General features: G+C 52.1%; 12 protein-coding genes across 12 annotated transcripts; 4 read left to right on the top strand and 8 right to left on the bottom strand.

The window, feature by feature from the left end:
• Positions 1 to 83: 83 nt before the first annotated feature.
• J3458_018808 (uncharacterized protein) lies at positions 84 to 1,436 on the bottom strand (the record flags this gene model as incomplete). Its single annotated transcript, XM_066121259.1, has 3 exons — positions 1,057 to 1,436; positions 838 to 1,001; positions 84 to 739 (listed from the first exon to the last, which is right to left on the bottom strand). The coding sequence occupies exons 1-3, from the start codon at positions 1,323 to 1,325 to the stop codon at positions 84 to 86; spliced, it is 1,089 nt and encodes a 362-aa protein (XP_065973614.1). The 5' UTR covers positions 1,326 to 1,436.
• Positions 1,437 to 1,526: 90 nt separating this feature from the next.
• APL2 (beta-adaptin) lies at positions 1,527 to 5,338 on the bottom strand. Its single transcript, XM_007812796.2, has 5 exons — positions 4,850 to 5,338; positions 4,102 to 4,739; positions 3,467 to 4,035; positions 3,227 to 3,403; positions 1,527 to 3,166 (listed from the first exon to the last, which is right to left on the bottom strand). Exons 1-5 carry the CDS (start codon positions 5,077 to 5,079, stop codon positions 2,525 to 2,527), a joined length of 2,256 nt encoding a protein of 751 aa, XP_007810987.1. The 5' UTR covers positions 5,080 to 5,338; the 3' UTR covers positions 1,527 to 2,524.
• Positions 1,687 to 2,127, top strand: J3458_018807 (uncharacterized protein; the record flags this gene model as incomplete). Its single annotated transcript, XM_066121258.1, has 2 exons — positions 1,687 to 1,771; positions 1,898 to 2,127. The coding sequence occupies 2 exons, from the start codon at positions 1,687 to 1,689 to the stop codon at positions 2,125 to 2,127; spliced, it is 315 nt and encodes a 104-aa protein (XP_065973613.1).
• Positions 5,339 to 6,087: 749 nt separating the features above from the next.
• On the bottom strand, positions 6,088 to 9,061 carry J3458_018805 (uncharacterized protein). The gene is made up of 4 exons (XM_007812798.2): positions 8,976 to 9,061; positions 8,231 to 8,887; positions 7,817 to 8,179; positions 6,088 to 7,759 (listed from the first exon to the last, which is right to left on the bottom strand). Exons 2-4 carry the CDS (start codon positions 8,858 to 8,860, stop codon positions 6,728 to 6,730), a joined length of 2,025 nt encoding a protein of 674 aa, XP_007810989.2. The 5' UTR covers positions 8,861 to 8,887; positions 8,976 to 9,061; the 3' UTR covers positions 6,088 to 6,727.
• Positions 9,062 to 9,307: 246 nt separating this feature from the next.
• On the top strand, positions 9,308 to 9,475 carry J3458_018804 (uncharacterized protein; the record flags this gene model as incomplete). Its single annotated transcript, XM_007812799.2, has 1 exon — positions 9,308 to 9,475. One exon carries the CDS (start codon positions 9,308 to 9,310, stop codon positions 9,473 to 9,475), a length of 168 nt encoding a protein of 55 aa, XP_007810990.2.
• A 230-nt stretch (positions 9,476 to 9,705) lies between these two features.
• J3458_018803 (uncharacterized protein) lies at positions 9,706 to 10,296 on the top strand (the record flags this gene model as incomplete). The annotated part of the gene is made up of 1 exon (XM_066121257.1): positions 9,706 to 10,296. The coding sequence occupies one exon, from the start codon at positions 9,706 to 9,708 to the stop codon at positions 10,294 to 10,296; it is 591 nt and encodes a 196-aa protein (XP_065973612.1).
• Positions 10,297 to 10,648: 352 nt separating this feature from the next.
• J3458_018802 (uncharacterized protein) lies at positions 10,649 to 11,901 on the bottom strand (the record flags this gene model as incomplete). The annotated part of the gene is made up of 2 exons (XM_007812800.2): positions 10,649 to 11,737; positions 11,809 to 11,901. The coding sequence occupies 2 exons, from the start codon at positions 11,899 to 11,901 to the stop codon at positions 10,649 to 10,651; spliced, it is 1,182 nt and encodes a 393-aa protein (XP_007810991.2).
• Positions 11,902 to 12,230: 329 nt separating this feature from the next.
• On the bottom strand, positions 12,231 to 14,184 carry CCT6 (T-complex protein 1 subunit zeta; the record flags this gene model as incomplete). Its single annotated transcript, XM_007812801.2, has 6 exons — positions 12,231 to 12,475; positions 12,533 to 13,532; positions 13,598 to 13,834; positions 13,900 to 13,921; positions 13,981 to 14,075; positions 14,143 to 14,184. 6 exons carry the CDS (start codon positions 14,182 to 14,184, stop codon positions 12,231 to 12,233), a joined length of 1,641 nt encoding a protein of 546 aa, XP_007810992.2.
• A 472-nt stretch (positions 14,185 to 14,656) lies between these two features.
• On the bottom strand, positions 14,657 to 16,285 carry J3458_018800 (uncharacterized protein; the record flags this gene model as incomplete). The annotated part of the gene is made up of 1 exon (XM_066121256.1): positions 14,657 to 16,285. The coding sequence occupies one exon, from the start codon at positions 16,283 to 16,285 to the stop codon at positions 14,657 to 14,659; it is 1,629 nt and encodes a 542-aa protein (XP_065973611.1).
• A 739-nt stretch (positions 16,286 to 17,024) lies between these two features.
• J3458_018799 (uncharacterized protein) lies at positions 17,025 to 17,669 on the bottom strand (the record flags this gene model as incomplete). Its single annotated transcript, XM_066121255.1, has 1 exon — positions 17,025 to 17,669. The coding sequence occupies one exon, from the start codon at positions 17,667 to 17,669 to the stop codon at positions 17,025 to 17,027; it is 645 nt and encodes a 214-aa protein (XP_065973610.1).
• Positions 17,670 to 19,262: 1,593 nt separating this feature from the next.
• ACE2 (Metallothionein expression activator) lies at positions 19,263 to 23,897 on the bottom strand. Its single transcript, XM_066121254.1, has 2 exons — positions 21,355 to 23,897; positions 19,263 to 21,296 (listed from the first exon to the last, which is right to left on the bottom strand). Exons 1-2 carry the CDS (start codon positions 22,082 to 22,084, stop codon positions 19,660 to 19,662), a joined length of 2,367 nt encoding a protein of 788 aa, XP_065973609.1. The 5' UTR covers positions 22,085 to 23,897; the 3' UTR covers positions 19,263 to 19,659.
• A 43-nt stretch (positions 23,898 to 23,940) lies between these two features.
• J3458_018797 (uncharacterized protein) lies at positions 23,941 to 27,068 on the top strand. The gene is made up of 3 exons (XM_066121253.1): positions 23,941 to 24,247; positions 24,328 to 25,201; positions 25,263 to 27,068. The coding sequence occupies exons 1-3, from the start codon at positions 24,071 to 24,073 to the stop codon at positions 26,228 to 26,230; spliced, it is 2,019 nt and encodes a 672-aa protein (XP_065973608.1). The 5' UTR covers positions 23,941 to 24,070; the 3' UTR covers positions 26,231 to 27,068.
• Positions 27,069 to 27,355: the final 287 nt, after the last annotated feature.

Here is a 27,355-nt window from a genome sequence, read left to right as displayed (position 1 = left end):
ATTATGCTACCAGTCATGGCCACAGTCAGCTGGCTCAACACCCAACTTGCAATACCGCAAATAAAAGGTGCTGTCTAGCCTCCCTAGCCCAAATGATCGACATTATAAATGGTAAAAGGATCCTTGTCAAACTGGCTCAAGACCACTTGAGCTTCTGGAACGGCATTCTTCAGCTCTTGTTCCAACCTTGGCCGGAGGACTTTTTGCAAGTACCCTCTCTCCGAATTACTGTGAAACACTTGCACCAATGTTCTTCCCTGCTGGATAGCCCTCAACGCCGAATGGTGGCTCGTTTCCCCCGTGACCAACAAGTCGACGTCTGCCTTCTTCAGGACATCGTAGCCACTGCCCGCGCAGACGCCAAAGCTTCCAACTGTTGCTGTCTGCACGTCCGCGCCTACAGGGCCGGCAACCATGACGTATTTCAGACCACCAAGCTCAGAAGCCAGACGTCTGAGAATCTCGGCCAGAGAAACAGGAGCCTCAAAGTGGCCCACAGCGCCGTAGCCTGCCGGGGAGTGAGATTCAGGCGCTGTCAAACAGGGAACAGCCACAGAGCGCCTGCTCGCGTGAGGACCAGCTACAATGTCTGCAAGCCAAGCGTTCAACCCCTGGGGGGCCGCGTCGACTGCGGTATGAGGGCAGTAGACAGCAACTCCGGCCTGAGCCAGACGTAACAGCGTCGCTTGCTGGGGGTCGTCATTGGTGATGGACTTGAGCCCAGAGAATATGAACGGATCTTGGGGGGGGGCTGTCATGTTAAAAGTGCTGGACACAGAAAGGGCCTAGGTATATATACATGTATATATTTTTGTCGTGACCGGAGACAACACTTACGGTAGCTCACAATGACGCTGACATTTTGGTCAATCGCATCCGCGGCGACCTGCCAGGTGAGATCATTCGTCACCAAAACCTTGGGCTGCTTCCCCTCGACTTCAGAATTGCCAACCAGGAGGCCGACATTGTCCCATGACCTATCTGCCAGTTCCTCGGGATACCTGCGGGAGATGAGTCAGTTTCTGAAGTCAAATGCCACCGGGAGCCCGGGCGTACAGCGTCCTCATGGCGTCGACGACGGCGCGAGTAAACTTGGATGGCTGGACCTGCCAAGCTCCCCATGCCCCGGTTTCGTTCATTTTGCAGCCGGTGCAGAACGGTGTTGCAGACGGAGTAGGTAGCTTTGCGCCGTGCACGAATACCGTCGAGGCTGTAGCTCGACGGCCGAGCGGCGATTGGGGGGTGAAGGATGCACGCGGGTTGCGTCGAGCGAGGCTTCGCGCGGTGGTCAATGGGCAGGGATGAGATCGTACAGCTGCCCTCATGTCAATTCCCAAGCCTCAGCAACTCCTCATGCAGGCGATGGCGGGTACGAGTGCGAGTGCGAGTGCGAGTTGCTTTGCAGGGCAAGGCTGTTGAAGGGAGCTTGAAGCTTGACTCGACTAGGGTTAGGGGTCAGTCCAGCAGATGGAGAAGTCAGCAGTCCGGCCGCGGCGCTGGCTCTGTACGTCACCGCCCGCCAGCCACGGACCCCAACTGCAACCAGTCGCAACCGCAGCTGCCCCGCGGTCCAGTCCATCTTATCAATCCATCTTTTGCGACATCGCCCGTCCGCCCACAGCGTCTACGACACCAAAACCACCCTGACTTGACGCGTGCGCCAAAACCTCAGCACCCCATGTCACCATGTCCCAAATAACAGACGCCAGTATACGTGACGCCATCACGCAGCGTCTAGGGGCCACCCACGTCGAAGTCACCGACATGTCCGGTTCGTAAAAATGCCCCTCCATTCATTCACCCATTCACACCAGCACCAAACGCAGTCCTGCGCGTCGCGACAACTTCCCACCTCCCATTCTTCTCAAAAAAGTGCTAACTGGGCGGGGGCTCGTAGGCGGCTGCGGCCAAGCATTCACATGCCTCATCGTTGCGCCCCAGTTCCAGGGCCTCAACTCCCTCAAGCGCCACCGACTGACCAACGCCGCTCTCAAGGAAGAGATTGCCGCCATCCACGCCTGGACGGCAAAATGCCAAACGCCAGACGAGTGGGAGAGGGACAAGGCCAAGGCGGGGCCTCCCATGGACGGGACCGTTGGCGGACATGTTGAAGGCACGGGTGCGTGATTGCGGGAAAGCATCATGGAGGGAAACCCGCGCTGGATACGGCGTTTATAATAACAGGCTGGGGTTGCTTGGCGTCTGTTGCGCCTAGCCGAAATACCATGTGGATAAAACAAAGAAGACGCCATGTCATTAGGACCGGGGGGGGTTGGTCACAAAAGGTAGGATGAAACTGCCTACATTAGATACCTCAAGCACGTATTTTTTCGTGAGAATTGCACGAATGCAATACTGCCCCAACATTACAAATTAAGCCAACCTTGCTTCCAAACCAATATGCTTCTTCCATTGACACTTCCGTGGGTCTATAAACGGTGCGCCTCCTGTTTTCCCAGTTCAACCTCTTTTGTTTGAGAGATAGAAACTTGAGTAAAAAACAAAACTATTACTACTACCCTCCTCACAACAGCCCCAACAAATCATCGCTATCCTTTTGCTGCGTCTGGGTGCTGCTGCTGCCGCCGCCTTGCGCATTGTTAAGCTGCATCGCTGCAGGGAGAGGCTGGCTCGAGTTGCTGTCGCCAAAACTCAGCCCGTCAAACCCGCCCATCAGGTCGTTGATGCCACTGCCAGAGCTCGGTCCTGCTGCACTTCCGTTGTTAGTTGCACCTATTGGAGGAGCGTCGAACATGCTCATCATATCCGCCATGCCACCAGATGCCGCACCACCGGCCGGGCTCGCCACTCGGTCGGGTGTTGCTGACGCGCTTTGCTGCTCGTGGGATGCCGGTGCCGCACCGTCAAAGTCAATGTCAAGCAAGTTCTCAATGTTGTTTTGAGAAGCACTGGAGCCGGCGCCGTTGGCTGCTGCTGCGGCAACAGACGCCGCGATGGGGTTATCAGCCGCATTTTGTCTTTGTTCTTGAATTGCGGCTTGCTGGATTTCGTCGGCACCGAATCGTCCTTTGCCAACAAATGACTCCGGGGGTTTGTGGTATACTGAAGCCAAAGTGGACAGCTCCGAGAGCAGTTGTTCCAGTAATGACGGCGGCAACGTAGTCATGGTGGTGGAAATAGTAGGCTTCTGAGAAAGAACAATGTTCTACGTAAAAAGTGTCAGCAGAGTCGAATGAACTAGTATTGTACCAGGAACTAGAGGTACCTTTGCAACGTCCAAATCGCCAGAGAGCAGGCGCCAGTAAACATAAGCTCTGTCTCGGATATCAGGGTTATCTTTCTCTGCAGTCGCAGCCTGCAAAACTTTCTGAACAAGTCCTTGAGTGTTGCTAGGCTTCTTCAGAAAGAGTTTAACTACGGCGGTGAGTATCTGTAGTTGTGTCTGAATTCGTTGTTAGCGTGACTTTTAACAACTGATCAAGTTTCTGTCGGCAGATAAACGTACTTGGGTAAACTCCTCCATAAAGCCCTCGACGAAGCTCTCTAGGATCTGGTCGGCGTTGCTAATTTTCTCAGCATACTCGCCAACGATCCAGATAAGGGATCCTCGAGCCTCCGGCTCGTCAAGTTCATCGATATGTTCACACAGCGTGGGGATCACACCCTCGTACCCGGGATATTTCCGCAAAATGTCCTTGACGACCACGATTACTTCTTGCACCACATAGTTTACCTTGGTGGCCAGCAAGTCTTCCAAAGCTTGCACGCACTTTGCGCTAGCCTCCTCAATCTTAATGGCGACCTGCCCGATAGCCTTGACGGCGCGGCGGACAAAGTCCATATCGACTTCCAGGGCATATTCCTTCAATTCGGCCAGGAGCTGTTCATAATTCTTCTCGTTTGCTATCCGAACCATAATCTCGAGCTTCTGGAGCTTAACGTAGGGCGGATCGTTGTACTTGCAGAAGAAGACCCGGAGCTCTTTGCTAAGGATGTCGGGCTTGGCTTGAAGTAGGAGATCAATGTTTCGCAGAGCAACATATTGAACCTCGGGAGCCGAGGCCACCAAAGTCACTGTAGAATCTTGGTTAGTGCGCCATATAGTCTCGTACTAGCTAGGTCAATATGGAAAACACGTACCAAGGGGGGGTCCCATCTTCTTGAGCAAGGACCGAACCAGCTCCGGGTTGACTGCCTTCATGTGAATAAAAACGACCTTGACAGCGGCCAACACAACGGCAGGGTTAACGTGCTGGAATTGTGGCACTACTCGTTCACAAATGTGTTCCGATTCCTTGACGTCTGAGGCTGGGTAGTCGGCCAGGGTGGTAAGGATGGTGATTCTTCCCCATTCTGTACATTCGTTGAGCGCCATGAGAAGCTTCTTCAAAGTTGCCGAGGTCACGACCAGCGCTCTCGTCTCGGGGGCAGTCTCGCTGATTTCAGACAAGGCCTGCACGGAATTGGCGACAACCATGGGGTTCGGGTCACCAATCATCTCTTGAAGAGTCTCTAGGAAACCGTTCTCGATACACATGGTAGGGTTGAGGTCGAACAGCTTGGCGACACAGATGGCGGCTGTCTTTCGCACGTATGGAGATTCGTCTCGTAACGTTTTCCGCAGCGGTTCTTCCATGTAGTCTACCATCTTATCGACTCGAATACAACCCATGGTCCGGATAGCGAGCGCTCTTATTAGAGGATTCGGATCTTCCGAATCTTGAACAAAGGTGTTTACAGCGAGAATGCATAGGTCCGGGTGTGACTTGGCGTAATTCCTGTGCCATGGTCAGCCTCCTGTGGTGTCGAACTCCCCAACTTGTTTTAGGTCACGGAGCGTATTCGCATTCGACCAACCAAGCGTCAGGAACGCAATTAGTGTACATACATGAGATAAAGATAAACGAGCTTCTTCTGGTCAAGGTCGGCCGTGGCGATGTTCTTCAAGACGTCCGGAAACAGGGCAGACACATCCTTGCCAAGGGTCATGGCCATGATGGTCTTTTGGATGGACTCCTTCCGCTCATAGGCATACTGGGACACCAGACCAGCGCGGAGCTCAAAGGTTTCGCCCTTTCTGGGAGCGGCGAATGCGCCGCGAATGCGATTAACCGCCATGGTCGATGCCGTCGAGGGGTCCGGAGAGGTTGGAGGGGCAAAGATGGAGGCGGTCGTGGTATGGCCGTGTGAGTGACGAAGGCGGTCGTGCGTTGGCCCAGGAAGCTGTAGGAGGCCTGTGGTTCACGGCTCGGGGTCTCTCTGCATCAACAAGGCATCTGAGAAGCCCGACAACTGGCTATGGTGTCGCCTGGTGCAGCCAGCACTCGAGATGCCAGTGCAAGGACAGAGTTGGGGGTGATGGTGCGTGAGCCGTGAGCCGTGATCCACTGGCAATTGTCAAGTCATCGGCTTGGAAGTTACTCTGTAATACTAGCTCAGATGTCGACACGGCGACTTGACTTCACTGTGGGCTTGGCTTTGTGCTTCTTCCCCTGTGCTAGAAATTAACGGGTACGAGGCCCCACCGTCTCCACCCAGTTGCTGCTGCACACAGTGCCTCCAGCCGGCCTTTGCCTGGTGCCCTGGCGCTCATAGCAGGCTTTGCCCCGCTAAAGGGAGACAGACTCAAATGCTTGTTCGATCCACCAACAGTCACTGGCCGGTCTTGCGTCTGCAGTTGAGCAATTGGCACCTAGTCTAGCACCTCTAGTATCTACCCTGCGAGAGAATCACCCCGATACAAGGCTCGGCATCGAACCGCGAAAAATGGTCCGGTATCTCAGTAACGTCCTCTTAAAAATATACCGCTAATATTATTCAAAAGGCAAACTTCCCCAACTTGAGGCGGCTCTTCATCGAGGCCCGGACCGACGATGAGGAGAGAGACGTGTCCCGCAAAGCTGTGAGCACTTGCATGAATGATGCATGCCCATCAAAGAAAAGAGCCCAACTAACAAAACATTAGTTTTATAATGCGGTGCTCTTCATGGCATCTGTCGCTGTCTTCAGCTTGATAGCACAGAAGCTGAACGCAGGCAAGTAAAGCTTGCAAGGATATGATGCAAATATGATACCAAACAAATGCTAGGCGACCCTGTACAACACAAGATGAGGATATACCCCAAATAAACTGCTTAATTATACTGTTTGCGCTGCACAAAGTAGACACATGGTTCATTCATCCTCCATCTGCTCTGGCTCTCCATCTCCTCTCCCATCTGGTGCCTCTCGCGGGGCCGCCTTTGCCTCCTGTTTCCTCCACAGCCCGGCCAGGAACTCATTCGTGCTCGCTTCTTCCAAGCTCTTGTCCTCCCGTTTCTTAAGGAACCGCGGAAACCTCAAACTTAAACCTCGTTCATCGCTGACAAGGCCGATGGCCGCTGTGTAAGTTGGACTTAGGGTAACATCTGCAAAGGCCATTTCCCACACCTCCTGAGGTTCAAACCAGACGTCCGGCATGGGGCCAGAGTACTGGATGAAACTTGGCATCTGTGACCGTGTATTCTTGCGCTCTCCACTGTCTTCGCCGTCATCGTAGAACTGCCTCATGGCCTTGTAGAATGTGTCGGTAAAGCCAGACATGCATTTGCACACTGCTTCTAGCATGCCTGTCTCTTCGTTGCGAACAGCAAGAAGAACTGGCGACCACCACTTTGCCTTTCGACCCTGTCCGTGCCATCCTGCAATGGGGATCAAGTCCAGAGTATCAAAGCTGGAATTGTAGTCTTTCTTCACTTTGAGCCACGAGTCAAGCCGCTTGTCGGGTTCATACGTCGCGAGAAGGGGCTTTCGTCGAGAACCCGTCGTCTTCTTGTCCCCCTCTCCCGTTGCTGTTGCGCCATTTCCTTTCTTTTTTGCTTTTAGACTTTGGCTTTGGTGTTGGAACCCTCTCTGTTTCCTCAGCGGCCGGCTCCTCTTCGTCTCCCAAGTATGGAATATCAACCAGGTTGTCAAGAATTTTGACCATGATTCCTTCGCATTTGCTCTCCGTGGCCGATTTGAAGAAGTCAAGCACCGTTTCTGAGTCACTAGATGTCGCATCAAGGCTTTTCACCCAGGTGAAATTGTGCGGCACCTCGGTGAACAGTGATCGGAGCAACTCCCGTCTTTCCCTGAATGGGCGGTCCAGCAACGGCTGCCCGTTGAGGAACATCAAATCAAAGGCAAACAGGCAGACATCAATCTTGATGCTGCCGATTTGCACGTCCTTTCTCGCCCGGTTTGTCAAGGTCTGAAAGTTCTTGAGTTCGCCGGTTTCTCGGTCCACTGCAACCACCTCGCCCTCCATGATGAAGCTACTGACACCCTCTCCACGGATCCTAGGAACCAATTCTACAAGATCAGGATATTTGTCCGTCATAAGTTCTAGGTGCCGTGAAAAGATCGATACTTTTCCTCCATCGTCGCAATGCACCTGGGCCCTTTGGCCATCGTACTTATATTCACAGGCAAAATCTCTTCCTTGAAGTTTCGTCAACATTTCCGACAAGTCTCTGGTAATGCTGCCCAACATGGGTCGAAGTGGAATATGCAGAGCTAATCCGCATCTAATTAACAGCTCGTCTGATATTCCAATTTCCAAAAGAACTGGGATCAAATCGTTGTAGTTGGGCCGTCGTGCGAAGCAAGCTTTGACAGTTTCCTCGGCTTTCCCCCAAATCTCGGCTAGATCTTCTTTCCTCAGCTTGGAAAGTGCGGGGATAGACAAAGGAGAGTAGTGTGCACCAGGAGGCCGAGATAGCAGAAAGGCTCTTGACAGAGCAATGAGCATGGTGGTTTTCACGGCGCCAATTCTTAGCTGCTAGCAGCATGAGCAAGGTTCGGTTTTCGCTGACAAGATATCACGACAACTTACATGCTGGCAGAGCGTCCGGACAATGAAGCGACTCTCCTCTCCACCCCTCGCATCTTGCAATAGTCTATCCACAATACGCTGTTTTGCCTGAGCGCTGCCCTGTCCTTGAGAGCTAGCAATTTTAACAAGGTCCTGGTAAACGCCTTTGATCGTAAGTGGCTTCGGCTTTCTCAGTGTGAAGCTCTGCTTCTTTTTAGCTTCAAACGCTACATCGCCGGCATCACCGTATTTATCATAGATTGCCTTCAGTGATCTATTGTCCAAGCCGCACACTTGCTTTAGAGCTTTGGATATTGCAGAGCCCCCTAGCCCCAGTTCCAGGGATATATATGCTGGCGATATAGAGTTCGTAGCCAGCCATACCTATCGCTTGTGAGTAGATGCTTGAAATGATATTGGAGTAGAGCAACTTACGGCTGGCAGGAGACTTGAAGGGTCTCCTTCAACTAGCAGTCGAAGGCAATTCACGAGCGTATCAACTATTTTAATGCGGCTCGTTGTGCCGCTGACGAGGACGAAACATCGGGTGAGCAAAGCGTAGGAGGCGTTTCCACCTTCGGCTGCCCAGTGTTCCCTCAACAAGTCGAGATACTTCGATGGCTGAAATATTAAAGGGGCCTCATCAAGAGGGATGTTGGTAGTAATAACATCCTCGGCCATGCCTGTAGATTGCAATGTAAGAGTAGCCCCCTTAGAAGCAGGCAATTCGGCCTCTTTTGTCACACGAGGCTCTAACTCGGGTTGGGCAGCGGGCGCTAGTTCATCGATTGCCAGATTCGAGGCCGGTGAAGCGCTCCGAGTATTCTCGGTTTCATTTCTGCTCTCATCTGTTACTTCTTTATTCCATTCAGCTTGAATCCTACGGGCCAATTCTTCATCTGTTAGTTCCGTAGATGCCAAGTCAGGCACGTCAACGGCATCTGCTGAGGAAGTTGCTGCACTGCTCTGTCTTTGCTTGGCAAAGAAGAACTCTAAACCTCTAGTCGGTCCTCCATGTTGCTTTCCACCAGTATCAAGCTTCCTCTTTTTGGATGGACTAGACATTGTTCTAGATTGTCCGGCCACGGATATCTATGGGCGTCTTGTTAGTTTCAGCCCTAAGAGGGGGAGGACGTGCTCAGAGAGTTTAAAGCCATCGTCAGCGCAGAAAATGACATACTACATCATTATCCCATCTCCATCTCGTCTCATGTCTTCACAAGTCAAAGACCAAATTGCAGTGTTGCTAGGGGTATGATCGTGAACGCGTGTCGGCCTGCATACTCTATGACGTTCCAGTCGCGAGACCACGTGACGGCATCACCAAAGAGCAGGTGCTCCAAGTCGTCGTAGCGACATGGCAAGCCCCGTCTCCATACACTAAGCCCCTTCGACGCCCACAACCGACCACCCTCACACAACCCGTCGAAAACTTCCCTCTGCCCCACCATCACGAACCTCTCCACGACATCAACCCCCTAGAACACCAACACCCGCATCAATACCGGCAAAATGAACGGCGAAGACCCGCCTGAGCGGCCTGACTATATTACCAACATTATCAACGGCCTCGAGCGCTACAACCCTGAGGCTGTCGGTTCCCTCGAGACATATCTGCAAGAACAATGTGAACAGAAGTTTTGCGACTCCAATGCCAACCGAACCTTGCTCAAGCTGTGAGTCGAAATTTCCCCCCCTCAACACCAGAACGACCGGGATTATTTTGCGATTTTTGTAGCACCTTTTTTTTTTTTTTTTTTTTTTTTTGGGTCCTGTGGCAGTTTAATGATGACTATTTGTCAACGTTTCCTATTACCTGACCGCGACGAGAGCAATTCATCTCAAGCACATGAAGTCAGCATATTAGCTCTGACAATTGCCTCCAAACCATATGCTCTGCGAAAATCAACATGGCCTTTTTCTTGCGAGGAATACCAGCTAATGCGGATCTTGCTCACCTACCTAGGTACCAGCTTAACCCTGACCGATTGAAGGATGAGGTTGTCACCAACATCCTCGTCAAGGCCATGACCCTCTTTCCCTCCGCGCAGTTCTCTCTCGCCCTCCACCTGATCAATCCTTCAGCGGCTGCGACGGGCGAACTCCACGAGGCCCTGACCAAGCTCCGATTATTGAACTCGCAGCTCGAGGGTGCTCAGTATGCCCAGTTCTGGGCCTCCGTCGACGGTGACGACCTCTGCGCTGACCTGATTGCCGACATTTCTGGCTTCGAGGACATGATCCGACTCCGTATCGCCCAGCTCGTTTCCCAAGCTTTCCGTGAGCTGAAGCTCGCCCACCTTGAGTCCTGGCTCGGGCTCAGCGAGGACGCTACCCGCACGTTCGTCACCGATGTCTGCGGATGGACAGTCGACGAGGAGGACAACATCAAGATTCCTTCTAATCCGGATAACGAAGCCAAGAAAGCCGAGATTCGGGAGGACGTGAACGTGGAGCAGTTCGCAAGGGTAATCCGGCGATCATGGGAGGAGACTGTGTAAGCTATGTCATCAGAGGGGGGGGGAGGCGGTATCGAGACCCCATGGTAACGACGCGAGAGAGTTGAAAACTTTACGGGACATGATGCAAGCATGATGAGCCACACGATGGGAGTGCGCTAAAGACCACGAGGGTCATTGGTGGGGTGGGAAGAAACCAAAAAGAAGGGGGGAATTTCAATCCAGGCGTTAAATCGGGCAAATCATTGAGATAGCGGTATTGAGATCGGAGTTAGCATATAACGCGGATCTATTAAACCACTTGCCTGAGATATTCGTGACTCGTCAAGCTTTACCCACAGCTCATTGCATGGCGGTTCGCATTCTGTCTATTCAAGTTCGTAATATATTCAGGCTACTTTTGCTTGGTAAGCTCCTCCCATTGCACGCCAGCCCATTCCTCCAGATATCCAGCCTCGTCCTTGCCAACGTGCCTAGGCACACAGTCCCGCTCACAAACGCCGACAATAATCGTCCCCCACTCCATTCCTTCCAGGCTCAGGTCATCCGCCTCCAGCTCCGCGATAGCATTCGGCGTCAGCTGCACCTCAAACGTCCTCTTGCCGCCGCAGTTTGGGCATCCGGGGATCGAGCCCTTGGTCAGCTTCTCCCCCACGGCATCCGTCCTCGAGTAAAGAAGGGGCGACCCTGCAAACTCGTAGCGGATGACCTGGTCAGGATTCTGGGCAAGACGATCCGCAAATTTTTGAAACGCAGCGTCCATGGACGACTCGAACGCCTCGCGGTCCAAAACGGAGACGGTCTCCGGCGCATCTGCCTCCTCTATACGGGCATTGTCCGGGATCTTGGTTGATGTCGGCTCGAGAGTTTCGTAGTCGGCTTCTGCCAGATATAGCGTTGGATATGGCTTGGGCTGGGCGGAAGTCTCCGGCCATGGCTCTGGAGGAGGCGGCGGACCGGTGGGTGTCGTGCCCAACGATAATGTTTCGGCAAAGGTCTTGCTGAGTGTGGCAGGCTTGGCATCCTTCTCTGCCTCCTTGGGGGTATCTTTTTGCTGTTGGGAGCTGAATGGGTTGCCGGAGCTCCCGGCGCCGCTTGAGGTGCTGAACGGGTTCGAGTTGCTTGAAAACGGGTTGGCTCCTGATCCGCCGCCAATACCCTTGCCTCCAAACAGAGCGTCGCCCAAGGCGAGGCCATCATTACGAGGCCTCGTCTCTTGCTCCTTTGGCCCTTCTTCTGCTTTCGCCGCTGGAGCTGCCGAGGCGTCGTCTCCCCAAATTCGCACCCCTCGCAAAGCTCGAATGCTTCCCTGCTTGCGACGGCAGGATTCTCGCTTGCAAGCAAACACGTATAGTCGTCGGTCGTGGCCGGGAAATCTCTCTGGTAATTCCGCGTTCAATTGAAGAATGAGAACCATAAGGTCTTTGCACACTTTGCACCGTGCGAGAGCTGCCGAGGGTGGCTTGTCGGCATCCAGCCATTCCTTATCCAAATGTCAGTCAATCATCATTCATCACAAGGCATGGCGCAAAGTCTCACAGCAGAAGCACTTACAGGTACGCCGCCTAATTTGCTGATAGTCTCATCTTGTGAATCTTGAGAGGCATATCCCAAGAGAACACTAGTCACTGTAAACTTCTCCTCCATCTGAAGAATCAGAATCGTATGAAGTCATTATTGCAAAGCCTCGCGAGGACTCTCTGCGAGAAGCTGGCACTGATGGTGGGGTCAAGAATTTTTTGGGTAAGAAGGATGCTAGTCGACGCGGGGCTTACTGGCATGACCGCAGCCAGGTGGTCCAGGGGCCGCCACTGAGACGCCAACCCTCGACCTGCTTGACATGCCACAGAAATACTACCCGTGAGCTCAATGTCGTGCTTGCCGAATACGAAAGACGACTTATTGAGGGCCAAATGAATCATGTATACTTTCCATAAAAATTTTTATTCTACCATGCCATCTAGTGGTATTAACATTTACATGTGGTCATCAGGGCCGTCCATCCCAGGGCCAGGGCCTGCAGCTCTGCCCATCTGCCGAGCCTTCAACAACTCATCACAAAGCAAGAGGTTGGATGCAATGCTGGAGCTGGAAGCAATGCAGTTTCTCAGTACCCGGAACGAGTCAAAGACACCCTCCAACTCAGGGCTCATAGGTTCTCCGCTCTCCAAGTTCAATCCAACAACGTCCCCGTCATTGTATTCGTCCTCCATGGCAGCCACTGTAGCTTAGGTGTTAGCACACTGAATCGAGCTCGTCTGAGTGATATGCTACTTACAAGCATCCTGAACATCATGGCCCGCGTTGGCAGCCAGCGTCTTGGGGATAATGAGCAGAGCGTCGGCAAAGGCCTGAACGCCAGACTTGGCTTTCCCCTTGACTGTCTTGGAAAAAGCGTCACTCTTCAAGTGAAGAGCGCAAGCTAGTTGGAACGCTCCCGCACCAGGAACGACGCTCTTGTCAACAATCATGTTATAGACACTCCGTAATCCGTCTCTGACAGCATCGGTCACTTGAGCGATGGTGTGCTGGTTAGGCCCCTTGACCATGACAGTAACAGACTTGGGGTCTTTCACCTCCTCAATGAAGGTGTACTTCTCCTCGCCCAGAGTCTGCTCATAGACAAGGCCAGCCCATCCAAGAACATCAGCAGACAGGTCGTCCACGCTGTTCTGAGCGACGCCGCCACAGATCAACTGGAGACGTTCCATGTTTCTTCGCTTAGCACGTCGAAGCGCGAGAATGCCGTTCTTTGCCAACACGTCCAGGGACAGTGGGTCGATACCCTTTTGATTGATAATGACGAAGTTCTTCTTGCCGTCTGTTCCACAGAGTTCCTTCTTCAGATCCACAATCTTCTTCAACTTGGCATCGATAAATCGGCGCTCACTCTCCACGAGCTTGTCGCGTTGGTCAGCGCTAGAGTAAAAGAAGCCAGAGTTAATTTCAGTCTTCTCGTATTCCAAGCTGACATTCATGGTCAAGATGTAGCAGTTCTCCAGTCTCTTGGGCATATCCGGGTGACGAGCACCGTGGTCCAGAGCAAGCCCACGAATAAGCTGGGTGTCGGCAGCGGTACGATGCTGCATCTTCATGATTTCAACCATGTGCAAATCGGGCTTGGCAGGTTCTTGGTAAATTGCGAGAACAGCATCGACTATAGCGGGCGTGAGCTTCTTCGCAAGCGTAGAGTTGAGCTTAGTGGCGAGAGAGGTGCGCGCCACGTTGAGGAGTAGTTCTCGGTCGACCTCTTTGGGTAGCTTGAAGTCATCGAGGAACTAGACAACTGGAGTTAGAGCCCGATCTGAATCGTTCTACAAAGACTGGGAACAACAATTCAAACCTTGAGAGCCTCGGCCTTGGCAATTTCGAACCCATCACAGATGACACGAGGGTGCAGCCCTTCTGAGATGTATCTGTCCGCCTGCTTCAACAGCTCACCAACCAACAGCACAACCGAAGTGGTACCATCTCCGCAAATATCGTCCTGGGCGGTCGCGGCTCGGGCAATCATGACGGCGGTTGGATTTTGAATTTGCATTTCTCTCAAGAGAACGTTTCCATCCTTGGTCAGTTTGATCTGAGGGCGAAAGAGTATCAGCTTCATCGAGTTCCCCTGAGGGGCAGCAATCGCAGGGTCCGCACCTGTCCAGCGCCGTCAACCAGCCTGTGAAAAAAAGGTCAGCCACACTGCAAGAAGATTAGTTTTCAAGGCAATAAACTTACATTTTTATTGTACCAAGAGGGCCAAGGTTGGACCTAAGGACCTCTTGCAGGCCAATACCAGCATTGATGTTGACCTTGAGAGCTTCACCCCTCCTCTAACAGACGAGTTAGCATGCACACGACACACCGCTTTTCGGGTAATTTGACGAAAAGAGAACGTACTCGGGACTCGGCCTTGGGGTTGAGAAGCTGCGCGGCCGACATGATGTTGCTTGCGAGCTCGCCGGGAGGTGGTTTATGTCGTGGAGGAGCGTCGGTCGCTGAATAGTGATTTCGCAAGCTGGACAACGGCGACCCGCAAGAAGTCGTGGTGGGCTGGATTGGGGTCACTTTTTTCTGCCTTGAGGCTAAAGGCGGTGTGGACCAACGCAGCACGGCTACAAAGTGCATCATGTGGTGCCCTGTTGCCAGGCAGGAGCGATGGTGGGGTGACAACAGTCGGTACCGTTGGCTCCATTTTCATCTCTGCGCTTCTGCCTCCAGGCTCGGCACTGGGCAGCCCGGGCTCGTGAAGTAGAAACAATACAACGCCATCACATCCACATAAAATATCTGGGTAGTATTGAAACAAATTGTGATCAAATCAATTGCTTTCCATTCACTACCAGACTGCTTTGTTTTTAGTCCATCATCCTCAAACCGTTGATTCCCCGTCTTGCTTGATTTGGCTCCTTAATCATCCATCAACATCCATGCACTCCATACGATGCTTCTTCCAGTCTTCCTTCTGGCATTCCGTCGAACAATACTTGACCACTTGGCACCTCATGCATTTCTTCAATGATCCTCCATCTTTAGCAGCCGCTGTTCCACAGCTTCGACATCTATCGCCTGCCGCCAACTGCCCTTTCCCCTTGGCCATGTCCCCGGGGTCAACGACATCCTCCACAAGGGGCACTGAAAATGTCGGGCTGATGGCAATACGAACGGCATTCGGGGCGGCCGTTTCCCATTCTGGTACTGAAATGAAGTTCTTGGGCAACTTTCCGTTTCCACAAGAGCACAGAACCTTTTCTCCCGGCACCAGGCTCAGGGGAACTGTGGCCCCCCTTCTTTTGTACTCGCAGTCAGAACGATGGCTCCATGTACGACAACGTTCTGCCAACGCAGGTAGCACTCGCTTCCACAGAATAAGCTCCGCATCATTGACGTTGATGCTGCAGCATTCCAGTGTTCGAATGAGAACCAAGAATGGTTCCATGCTGCCAGAACTGACGAGCTGGTTAGTCATGGGTATCACTGCTGCATCCAACACTACGGAAGAACAGTCTGCGTCGAGCTTCAACGCCGAGACTAATATCAGCATGTGAATACCACCCTTTTCAGGGTGATTGATGGCAAACATGCCAGTCTGCCCTCCTTGTTGTCCGGACGTCAACATGAACATGGTGAGTAAGGATTCTTTGAAGTTGACCCGCAGGTTTTCGGATATCCCACTCTTCTTATCGGCCTCGTCTCTCATCTTCTTCTCCCTGGGAGAAAACTCCAATGATGCCAATGTCACAAGCCACTGCATCTGGTCTTTCTTTTCTAGATCCAGAACAGGAAGTGCGTCCAAATTCATATGTGAAGCATTAAGAGCAGCCGGGAAGCCCTGTCCGTCCAATCTCGTAGGGTAGATAAAATCCGAAAGAATTACCGAGTCCTTGGAACTGGCCACTCGGGCGACAACCTCAATGTAGCCCGACTTTCTTGCGACTCTTGATCGGCTGCCTGTCTGTGAGACCGGTACTGGAAACCGTAGCGGACATACCAAGGCGTTATTCCCAAAAATGACATCAATAACAAACGGGTCGCGCTGTTGAAGTTGAATCGGGACCTTGTCCTGTAGCATCTTTTTGCCCTTGTCCGAGAGAATGTCAACATGCCCAGTGACCGTCGTAATCTTGGATTCCGAAGCAGGGACTTCCGCCATAATCTTGCTACTCGTGCCGTTCCCAGCATCATCCACAACATCTCCAAAATTCTCAACCCCGCTGCACACGCTTTTATGTCCCGAGAGACCTGGCATGAGTTTCGTGACAAAGACGCTTGAAGCTGCCGACAGCTTTGTTTCAAAAACCGTCATTTCAAACCCCAGCATTCCCATGTACAGATATGCAGCTTGCGCCGACGGCGGTATGCAAATCGCAACTCGTGCGTCTACAGGGTCAACTTGCAGCGCAGCGGTGGGCACAACAAAGGATGCAATCAAGGCTGAGCTGCCGCTCCACCCTTGGTCATCCCGCTCAACGACGAGGGGGGTGTTTTCGTCCTTGGGGGAATTCTCGACCTTTCCAAAGACAATATGGACATCGCTGTACATGTTCTGCCACTGGTTTGGCGAGTTGGGTCCCGCACGAAGCGAGCCAACAAAGGTTGGAGATGCCTTTTCTCGGTTTTTGCCCTGCGTAAAGCCGGTTAATAGCAGAACGGGGAACAACGACAGTGACGGCCACAGCGAGAGGGACGTTCTTCCAAGTCCGGAACCGCCCGCCGTTGGACAAGCTGTCGCTATCGCGGAGCAGCCACGACTCGGTGCTCACGTCTTGCAAATGCATCTGGATTCCGAGCTCCTGAAGCTGGTTCGTCGACAAGGCTAGAGTTCGATCCTGAGATATCTTATTAAAGAGCTGAGAACAGACAGCCGGCCAATCTGTTCTGACCCGGTGCTTGACCACCTTCAGAAACGAGGCGAAGGTTCCCCGATGAAAATGGGTGTAAGCCGAAGATCTCTCCAGTGCCGTGCTGGCAGATATTTTGTAATCCTCCCCCGAGAACATCCGCATGTACATGTCAAACAAGATGCGAACGAGGGCAGAGGCATCAATGTGTAGCTTTCCTCGGCCCCCCAGCGTCCCAGACAGCTGGTCATCTCGCTTCCACGCCAGACGGCTATGGATCTGCGCTTGCGGCGCTCTCATTGTGCCCGCAATCACGGTAAGAAAGATCTCATCCACATGAGACTCGCACTTGGCATTCGTCCAGTACTGCACGGGACTGATACCGAGGAGAAGCAACACCGTGGTAATGTTGCCACAGAGCAGCTTTTCAAACGCTTCTTTCTACGATTTTCCACGCTTGAGAAGAGACTCGGTATACAGCGTAGCCCACGGCTCAGTCTTCAGCAGCGACGAAGCCGCAACAATGATGTTCAAGGCGCCTACATGATCGGAAAGATTGGAGCTGTCGACAACGTCAAACGCAGTCGGCCCTTTTCCAGCCGGTCCGTACTCATCGCTATCCAGCTCCAAGGGTCTCAAATCCCACTGTCTTCGGTACCAATTCCCAGATGGCTTGCCGGTGCTCGCTGAGTGCTGCAAGGTGTGGCAGCAAGCAAATACGTCGGCGACCATGAACCGCACCACCATCCCCCGAGACGCAAGCTCCCTGAAAGCGGCAATCCATTCGGTGAACTGGGCTCTCGCGGCCTCTGCCGTCTTATACTCCGTCTTTTCATGATCCATTGCAAGAGGCGAATTCTCAGACAGCGGTGCAAACGCAACAGCCAAATGATAGCCAAGAGTGGGATCGCTTCCGTAATGAAGGACGTCCATCTGGGAGACGAGACTCGCAAACATTGGATTCGGCACCGTATTTTCTGCATGATGAGGCGTCACAGTCCCGTGGGTAGAATACGTCTCAAAGGCCTTGATCATATCATGGTGCGATTTCAGCGAGAGCGGAGCCGCAGACCTCATGCCGGTCATATTGACACCGTCTTTCCAGAAAAGGCCTCTAGCGTCTCCGAAGTCTTTTTCAAATTCTTCTTGAAAGCCGCGGCATAAGAAGCAGTGTTTCGCTGCTCCGCGCCATGGAGAATTCTGCGGCACACGGATCGAACATCCTCAAGAGTGGCTTGGTCAGAGACTCTAATGATGTTGGCGTAAGGCCCGTGTTTCCAGGTCTGGAGAGACTCGAGAAGGGGCAGCAGCTTCCTCACATGCTTCAGGACTTCTTCCACAGTAGCATCATCCACATAAAGGTGATAGTATATATCCCAAAGGCAGCTCGGCGCAACACGGCCGGGGCTATCCAGCAGCAGCGTCAAGAACAAGATATTCCGGGCTTGTTTTTTTTTCAATTCCCCGTCAGTCACGCCCATTCTACATGCCAAACACCGGCAACAATGTAGATGACTCACCAATGACTTTCTCGTCGTAATCGCAACAGGTCACATCAATCTTTCTCTTGGCTAACTCGTATTAGCCTCAGCCAGGTCACAAGTCGATTGAAATTCCATTCATTACCTAGTCCTCTTTCCACGTATGAAGTGAAGAGAATATTTCGCACATCCCCACAACCCAGACTCAAAATGTCCACGTCCTTGCCAATGGGGACGCTGCGCGTGAGACTCGTGGCAGGTGTGTTGCCAATTGCATATAGGAAGCTGAGACGGTTGGCAACGGTGGGCGTGAGCATTTCGTCTGCTCCAATGCCTGCATCACACACACACAGGTGCGTAGAAGCAGCTATTCTCCTCTCAAGTTGACGGCGTTGGACAAGTTTGGATAGGTTCTGGGGCCGAAGCAGGTCTTGTCTGTTGGCCAACTTGGGTGGTGGAGAGGCTTGCCACGCCCACAATCATCAGCCACACCGCTTCACCTTTCATCGGTTAAGGCTGTGATTCCCGGAATTGGGGTCAATCTTTTGACCTCAATTTCGACGCACAATTCAGCACAATATGGGCGCTAGACTCAAATTAGCTGGATGCAACACATAAATTTAAGCAGAGACCCAATATTTTACACAAACCTCCGTCCATCCCTGCTCACGATGTACCAAGCTAGCAGGGGCAGCTTCAATGCCTGTAAAAGGCTTAGTTGCCAAGATTTACGTGAAATCTTTTCGAAAAAAATGTCGGTGGAAGGTCAAAGCAGCTTCACGCCAATTTCTGTAATTGGGGTGACCGACATTCTTAATCGGATAACAGCGATGATAATTTAAGGCTCGCAATACGGCAATAATAATCGCGATACGGCGATGATAATCGCGATACGGCGATGATGATCGCGATATGGCGATGATAATTTAAGGCTTGACCCTTAAGAAATCATTAGTAATTAGAATAAGAGACGAAACACCAAATGACCTACCTCACAAGAAGAGTCAAGACACACAAGCCTTAAAAAAATCGCTGTGAGACGGTACAAAGTAATATTCCCACTTTAAATTGGTGGAGCATGTACTGACCAGGGTCAAAAAGTTAACCTCAATTTTTTGACCCCAATTCCGGGAATCACAGCCTTAGTAACAATGCATATGCGTGGTCTCACCCACATTCACAAAGAGCACATATATTTCAATGAAGGTCGATTCACATTTCTGGATAATAGGCCAAAGCAAATACACATCGGCTCCATCGCCACTGCAAAAGCGCCTTGGTCAACATGTTGATAGAAAAAAACATAAATCCGTTCGCCCTGCATCGAAAATAAATATTCCTTTGCCCCAGTCCCCCTATCATACAAGTTTTTTTTTGTCGCAGAAAGCATTCCCATTTAAGACCATTGATGATTATGAGACGCGCAGACCCCAGGTTGGGCCATACCGTGTACAAGAAAAAGAAAAGCAAACCGATAAGTCCAACGTAGCCCATCATACCAGACACAGAGAGACGTTAGCTTCGTACTGATTAGATACCAAGACGATATTTGACAAAATTGTAACGAAATGGGGCAGTCAGCCACTCGTGCGCAATTACGAGTTGCTGAAAAACATGTCGTCGTTGTTGGTGAACATGCTGACGGCAGCCTCAAACTCGTCGTCAAACTTGCTGAGCATGAGCATGCTTGATTCACGATCGAGCTGGACAAGACCACCGCCATCTTGGCTAAACTGCAACAACAAGTCATCGTCCTGGTCGCCCAAGCCCATGGGCAGAGTTCCGTTCATGCCAGAAGAACCCATCATGCTGTTCGTGGATGGCATGACCGCCAGATCAGCGCCAGAGGAGGTGTTGGGGGCCATGTCGAAGAAGTGACATGGTGGCGGCGATGACGACTGAGACAGCTCGGGCGGCGGCGGCGTATTGTAATGGCTGACGCCGCTCTTTGCTGGTGATGCTGGGTGCGATGGTGCCTTGTCCATGATGGCTTCCGGCGACACATACGAGTGTGCGCTGACAACTGAAGGAGACTGGACCATGTCTTGGTTCATCACCCTTGGTATCAGCGTAGGCATGGGAGCAGTTGACATGGATGGCATTCCGCGGGTTCTGGCATTGACAATGTCCATGTCTACCATGTCGTCCAGCATGTTATACTCGTTGTCCGGCGAATTGATTGCAGAGCTGTCGGAATAGCCAGAAAATGACGACACAGAGCTAATCGACATGTTCTTCTTTCTCGTTCTTGCAGACTTCTCCATCCTAGTGTCCATATCAGGGCGGTTCTTCCTTGGGCGGCCTCGCTTCACCGTCTTGCGGACAACGCCATCAAAGGCGCCGATGCACATTCCTCGCTGCCGGTGTCTCGTGAGGGCATCGTGGCGGGCGAAGCTGTTTCCGCATTCGCAGGGATATGGCTTGATGCCGGTATGGATCTTGGCATGTCTCTTGAGATCGTGCTGGCGCACAAAGCACTTCTTGCAAGTAGGGCACTGGTACTGTCGGTCATTCAGGTGGGTTTGGACGTGCGATTTGATGTTCTCCTTGCGCCCAAATTTCTTGCCACAGTCTTCAAACAGACACATCCACTTGCCATCCGTGGTTTCAGGGCTGTGGATGTACTGAGAAATCTCCTCCAGGGTAACACCGGTGTCAGTGCGAGTCTCGTCAATGTTGATATCAGCTATACTGGCGGCGCTGGCCATGGAAGCAATAGACTCTGTCCGACGATGAGGAGAAGACTTTCTGGATTGCACAGCCGAGTCCGGGCGAGGACCATGCTGCAAGTCAAGTGTGCCCTCAAAGGCAGCGCCAACAAACTGTCCGTGATTTCGAATGTCTGGAGAAGTGTGGTGAGAAAGATCCGATAGGGAGTTGGTGGTGTCGAGCTCAAGTCTTGCTGCGTCGTTCTGATCCTCAATCTTGACAAATTCGTTTCTTAGAGCATTCATGTTCATGTAGTCTGAGTTCTGCATCTGGCGGCTACTGAAGCTTTTGGCATCGGGAACTTTGTTTGTCCTTGGGGGGCTGAGGGCGCTAGCATTTTGCTCTGCTTGCTGTCTCATATCTGCAAAGACGGACTGGGTTCTGAGACCAGAGCGGCTGTTTCGGTTGGGCTTGATAGTTTCTTCCATTGACTCGTCATAGTCATCAGAAAATCTGTCTGGTCTGGCTTCTTGCTTGACATTACGGTCATGGGGGGTTTCCACTGGTGTAGGAGGGTAGTAATCTTGGCAGCAGCGGTCAGCATCTTTCAAGCTTGTTGTATAGTGTCCAAAGAAACTCACTGGTTCCATTCTGATTGGGTGGTGTTGTAGGTCTTTGAACCTCTTCAATGCCCATGCTCTCAAACTTGTTTACACGCTCCATGATGCCGTCGCTAATCCGCCTCGAATTCCGTCGAGAAGTTGCGTCATCGGCGGACCAAACCTGGCCAGCAGGGCTGTCTGAGAAGTTCATAAAGGTGGGAGTCGAGAGGGCGCTGTTATTGGAGTAGAGGTCAAAGCTTCCGCTCTCGACCATGTTGTTGTAGTAGTTCTCTTGGTTCTTCCGCATCATCATGTCCAAGTGAGCCGGGTACGAGAAGCGGCCAGTACTTGTGTCAAAACATGACGATGGGGCGAACCTCTGTGTCTGAGGAGTACCATGTGGCGAGATCAAAAAACTCTCATTGCTATTTGTTACCATTGATGCATACTGCATTTGGTTGGGGCCCGGGCGTGCTTGGGTGCGTTGCTGCTGCGCTTCTGGCAGAACATGATGCTGCGAGGTGTTTGCTAATCCTGTGTTGTTAGTAGTCATTCTTACCTGATTGAAGTCCTGCCGTGCTGTCTGGGGTGCCGTCTGTTGTCGTCTAATGTCGAGACTGAGGCCGCGCCGGTGGGCAGCGGCTTGTCGTCTGTTGTTGGCGCTGGGCAGCGGCGAGATATTCACGCCTTCGAGAGCAGAGGGAGTCGAATTCTGGCGGCGGTGTTGCCTCTGCCTGGCGTGAACACCCGTCGGCGGATTGGGCAGCATAATTGTTGCAAGGGAGTCCGGAAGTTGGGAAGTTGTCGTCGGTCGATATTCGTTGTCGATGGGGAACCGTCTAGGTCCGAAACTGTATCATTTTGTCAACACGGTTGTTGGTCGTCTGATTAGCATGCTGGGAACTCACCTCACGCAGCGCAAGCACAGAGCGCCGGGCTTAAAAAGTTGTCGTTGTGCTCAGTCGAGGGCGACTTTTGCACGAATCTTGGGGTGTCGTGTATAAGTGCGAGCCTTGCTCAGGCTATGGAACGTGTGTCAATGAGACGAGCTTAGGCCGTTCGTTGGAGGTCTTCTCCCCCGAAAGCCGGAGTTCTCAATATGCAGGTATTCTCAAGCTCTATCTGAAGCTTAGAGAAGAGTACAGATGGAGTTTGGCAAGTGGGTTCAAAATGCAACATGAATGGACCAGAGTAGCTGGGCATCATGGTGGTGTAATGATCCCAGCAATTGTTGACTTGGTTGCCACGGCAACCCTGGCGGCCACTCACAAAAGAACTTGGCCTCCCTGGCGACACCTCCATCACGTCACCAGGGCGCCGACTAACATGTCTCAATTTGTTGTCTTGTGCGATCCAATTTGCTCCAATTGCCAATGCTTGTTCCCGATTTAGCAAGCGGCTAACTTCTTATGCCGTTGGTGTGATGGGATGATGCTATTATTGCGGGTGGCTTGCATGTGAACGCTTGGACTGTCATGCGAGGTGATGTTGGTTTGCAGAGCTTCGTAACATAGTTGATGTTGCCCGTCAATCCTTGACAGAATATTATAGTATGCAGGCAATAACTACATCTCTTCCGGCATAGTTTCTCTCTTTTCCGAGGTGTCTGGTCGATGCATGTTTTACCTATCTTGTTTCATGACAATGGAGCCTCCTGCTATCCCTCGGGAAGAAGACCAAGACAAGCAGGGACACCGAGTTAATTCAAAGGGATGTATCCCACAGCGCAAACCCAATGTCGTCGGGCCAAGCTGGCTCACATTGGTCTTGGCCAGGACGATGGATTTGTACAGGGTAGCGCGTAGGGCCTCCAGACGAGAATGACACACAACGTGGAGCTGAGGGTGGGTAATGCTTCTAGTTGACTCTGATTCCGATGATACTTGGATTCTCTCTCCCCCACTTTCTTTTCTTTTCTTTTCTTTTTTTTTCCAAATGATAGATGGCCCCCATCGTGCTGGAAAGAAAGATGGGCACTCTTCGGCTCAGCCTGCCTCGTGTTGAGATGCTGAGGTGGTGGCATGACTCTGGCCAACATCGCATGATAACGGCTGCTGAATACCAGACGAACTGGCAACGAGTAGAGGGCGCAATGTTGGCTGGAGAACAGCCAGGCAAACAAACAGTGACGACGCCTATGGACGTGGCGCCACCATAGAGGCCTCAAATGTTGACGTTTTGGGAGATTGAGTTTATGATAGGGGCATCTTGAGCTGGCTACCTCGTCTTTGTGCATTGTAGTTGAAAAATGGTCAAGTCGGGAGTCTCGAGTATCACGCTCGAGCATAGGCTTCACTCCACATATTAACCACCAGCCTTTGTTCTGAACTTGGCCACGCTTCCAAGGCTGAATTGAACAATGAATGTCAAGTAAAAAAAAAAAAAAAAGGACCAGGTCGTTTCGGGAGCGTTCCCAATGGCCAGAAAAATGAAAGTGGGGCCAAAATGAGGCACTGGCCACTCACAGAGCGCCTCTCCTCAGTTATCCCTGTCGCCTCGACAACGTGACGCTCGTCTTGAGAAACTCCAACGCGGTAATCTGCCGGGACGAGACCCGACCAGGCGAGACCAGACCACCAGAGAGCCCCCCTTCCCATCTTGCTCACTCGTGAAAATCCCGCCAAAGTCTTTCTCCTGTGCTTTGCATCTGCCCTCTAGCGTTAGCAGTTCTGGGGGCCTCGAGAGTTGTCTCTGAATCCACATCCACAACTGCTCCCCTTTGTCCACGAGGCACGGCCGACGACGCTCTGCAAACATGTCAGGGAACACCATGAGAGGGACTCCCAACCGCAACCAGGGCCGGGGAAACATCCCCTTTACCACCAACAGTCCGGCAAATTCCAACATCCCTCGCCCGGTTCTTGATAATCAGCCTAGTGAGGCGAGCTCCTCCGTCAGCGCCAGCCGGCAGAAGCAGTCCAAGCGTGATGAGGTGCGTTCAATTGTTTACACGAGTCTTGGAGTTGGACACATCAGCGGAAGCGTGCACTCATGCTAACTGCCCGGCTTCAGGCTATCCGCAGGAAAATGGAGAATGATCTCTCCAAGAAGAAGCATTTGACGAACCGCGCCAGGCATTCCCGTAAAGCTCCTCCCGGCACTGTGCTGGCTCTCAAGCCCAGCCAGGCATTGCAGATCAAGCCACAAACCACCGTGTCCGAGGCTGCCCAGCTTATGGCCGCGAAACGAGAGGACTGCGTTCTGGTCACTGATGACGACGACCGCATTGCTGGTATCTTTACCGCCAAGGATCTTGCCTTCCGCGTGGTTGGAGCTGGCCACAAGGCTGCAAATATCACCATTGCAGATATCATGACAAAGAACCCGCTCTGCGCTCGCACTGACACAAGTGCCACAGATGCCCTGGACCTGATGGTTCGCAAGGGATTCCGCCACTTGCCAGTCATGGACGAAAATCAGGACATTTCTGGTGTCTTGGATATCACGAAGTGCTTTTACGATGCCATGGAGAAGCTGGAGCGAGCCTATTCGTCCTCTAGAAAGCTCTATGACGCTTTGGAGGGCGTTCACTCCGAGCTGGGCGCCTCCCAACCCCAGCAGATTATTCAGTATGTTGAGGCACTTCGATCCAAAATGTCTGGACCGACTCTGGAATCTGTTTTGAATGGCATTCCCCCGACAACGGTCAGTGTCAGGACCTCGGTAAAGGAGGCCGCCGCCTTGATGAAGGAGAACCACACCACTGCTGTGTTGGTGCAGGATGCGGGTGCTATTACTGGCATCTTCACCAGTAAGGATGTCGTTCTGCGCGTCATCGCCCCTGGCCTTGATCCGGCAAACTGCAGCGTTGTTCGGGTCATGACGCCTCATCCAGACTTCGCGCCGATGGACATGACCATTCAAGCTGCGCTGCGCAAGATGCATGGTTGGTTCAAATCCCTCGACCTTGACCTGGTTGAAATGTCAAAAGCTAACCTTGGCCGCAGATGGCCATTATCTTAACCTACCTGTCATGAATGATGGTGGCGAAATTGTCGGCATGGTGGATGTCCTCAAACTCACCTATGCCACTCTGGAGCAAATCAACACCATGTCTAGTGGAGATGGCGAAGGGCCTGCCTGGAACAAGTTCTGGCTCTCAATTGATAACGAGACAGAGTCAATGATGTCTGGTGAGGGCAGCCATAGCCATCACCATACCAATCTTGGATCTCGCATGATGTCTCCTGATGTAACTAGGGACCGCCATGGGGACAGCGTGGCTCCAGGTGACTCTGCTTCCCACGTCGGTGTTGAATCACCCCCTCGATCAATTGCCCCCGAGATCCCGGAGCAGAATCCAGCCGATGTACCATTCCCCTTCAAGTTCAAGGCACCTTCAGGCCGAGTGCATCGCTTGCAGGTAGTAGCAGCTCAGGGAATGGGGGCCTTCGTATCTGCAGTCGCGGCTAAGCTTGGTGCCGAGGTTGATGCCATTGGTGGTGTGCCAGTTGTGGAAGACGGCAAGATGAGCGGTACTGGATTTGCTCTCAGCTACATGGATAATGAGGGTGACACTGTTTCCATCACTACCGACAATGACTTGCTCGAGGCCATCATTCTCGCTCGTCAAAGCCGGCATGACAAGGTTGACCTCTACGCTCATGATCCCGAGAAACCACCCGTGGCACTACCCGCTCCCGTTGAGACACCTGTCATTCCCACGCCGCCAACCTCTACTGCCCCTGGTCTCCGTGAGCGCCGAAGACCTTACGATGATGACGAAGACGAAGACGAGGACGAGGATGAGGATGATGGCGCACCAGTCCGACGCTCACGGCGGACGAGAAGCGCTCCTGTTCAGGAACAGCTTATTGCAGGCGTGCCAAATGATCTTCTGCTTCCTGGTGCTATTGTGACACTGGCTGTAGTTATTGTTGGGGTCTTTACCATTGCAAGAGCCACCAGCAGATAAGACGAGCTGTAGTAGCTTCTTGTACCACTAACGAAGTTACGAAGTCGACAGTGCGCGACTGTAAATATGTATAGCAAGTTTATTTTGTACTTAATAGAGGGATCCTTTCTAGCAATTCTTAGCTGTTAATTATATTGAGCCGCCATTGCTGCCACCACTTGATCGTGTGAAGGGCAGTATGTCATTTGCATTTGTAGGTGCCCAGAACAATAAAGTGGAACCCAGGCTACTTAACAGTAAAAGGCGAAATGGGTGATGGAACACCTAGCAAGGGCAGAAAAAGGAGTCATTTGGCAGCGAACGCCTACGCCTGTATCTCGTCTTCTATTTCCTTGAGCCGGAATTGTTGTCATTTACGTGTAGTCGTCTTCTTTCTCATCTCTCTTTATTGTTCCTGCTATCGTCAAAGATATCTTCCAAACATCTTGCCTCTAGTTTGTAGTAGTTTCCCTGTTCTTAGTAATTTGTTTGAAACGCTTCCCTCTACAACGGCAGCGCTGATAGACCTGGGTTCAAAGGCCGACTTCAGCGGCCTTTTAAGCCTTTTTTGGGTATTCGTAGTGCTGGTTTTCCTCTTGTAGGCTTTCGAAATGAAGCCGCTCGCGTCTTCTTATAGAACTGATTGCAGACTCTGTCGAGGTCTTGGGTGGTTGTCAAGGGCAGATCTCTAGAGGTCTTACTAAGCGGGAATAAAACCCTGTCGTCTGGAAGGACGAGAGAGCCTGATGCTTGATATGTCAGAACTTTGGAACCATACTTGTCAAGATCTCAGTTTCTTTTTTCAATGGCCTTCACCGTTCGGCCCAACTAGTCTGGAGTTGCCACAGCTGAAGTCGGGACACCAAGAAAGACGGCAAGCCTGGAACAGTTTCCCACTTCTCTTCGCATTAGAAGCAAGAAGTATGAGTCGTTCATTTGCTGAGAGACGGCGATCACTGCCTCGGTGAAGACTCCGTTGAGGTCTGGCCGGGCTGTGCTCTCGAATTCAGCTGTAATGTCTAAGATGCCGTAGACCCTGTCTCTCGCCTCGGTGGCTTGCTTGCCCTAATTATCTGCGCGATCTCGACGAAGTCGCTCTCCTTCCCTCGTGGCAATTTCGCTCGAGCATCTGTTCGTTGGGTCAAG

Source organism: Metarhizium acridum (genome assembly GCF_019434415.1).
Source record: "Metarhizium acridum strain ARSEF 324 chromosome Unknown scaffold_555, whole genome shotgun sequence".
Lineage (NCBI taxonomy): Eukaryota > Fungi > Ascomycota > Sordariomycetes > Hypocreales > Clavicipitaceae > Metarhizium > Metarhizium acridum.
This window is presented reverse-complemented; position numbering and strand designations above follow the sequence as displayed.

Bases quoted from the DNA above. Each gene is read 5' to 3' on its own strand.
- APL2 (XM_007812796.2), bottom strand. From the start codon at position 5,079: ATGGCGGTTAATCGCATTCGCGGCGCATTCGCCGCTCCCAGAAAGGGC. The intron at 3,404-3,466 runs GTACGTTTATCT...CAACGAATTCAG, and splicing joins TTATGGAGGAGTTTACCCAA to ACACAACTACAGATACTCAC. The intron at 3,167-3,226 runs GTACCTCTAGTT...CTTTTTACGTAG, and splicing joins GCGATTTGGACGTTGCAAAG to AACATTGTTCTTTCTCAGAA.
- J3458_018805 (XM_007812798.2), bottom strand. From the start codon at position 8,860: ATGTCTAGTCCATCCAAAAAGAGGAAGCTTGATACTGGTGGAAAGCAA. The intron at 8,180-8,230 runs GTAAGTTGCTCT...CACAAGCGATAG, and splicing joins CTTCAAGTCTCCTGCCAGCC to GTATGGCTGGCTACGAACTC. The intron at 7,760-7,816 runs GTAAGTTGTCGT...TGCTGCTAGCAG, and splicing joins TCCGGACGCTCTGCCAGCAT to CTAAGAATTGGCGCCGTGAA.
- ACE2 (XM_066121254.1), bottom strand. From the start codon at position 22,084: ATGCTGCCCAATCCGCCGACGGGTGTTCACGCCAGGCAGAGGCAACAC. The intron at 21,297-21,354 runs GTGAGTTTCTTT...GCTGCTGCCAAG, and splicing joins ACCCAATCAGAATGGAACCA to ATTACTACCCTCCTACACCA.
- J3458_018797 (XM_066121253.1), top strand. From the start codon at position 24,071: ATGTCAGGGAACACCATGAGAGGGACTCCCAACCGCAACCAGGGCCGG. The intron at 24,248-24,327 runs GTGCGTTCAATT...GCCCGGCTTCAG, and splicing joins AGCAGTCCAAGCGTGATGAG to GCTATCCGCAGGAAAATGGA. The intron at 25,202-25,262 runs GTTGGTTCAAAT...CCTTGGCCGCAG, and splicing joins TGCGCTGCGCAAGATGCATG to ATGGCCATTATCTTAACCTA.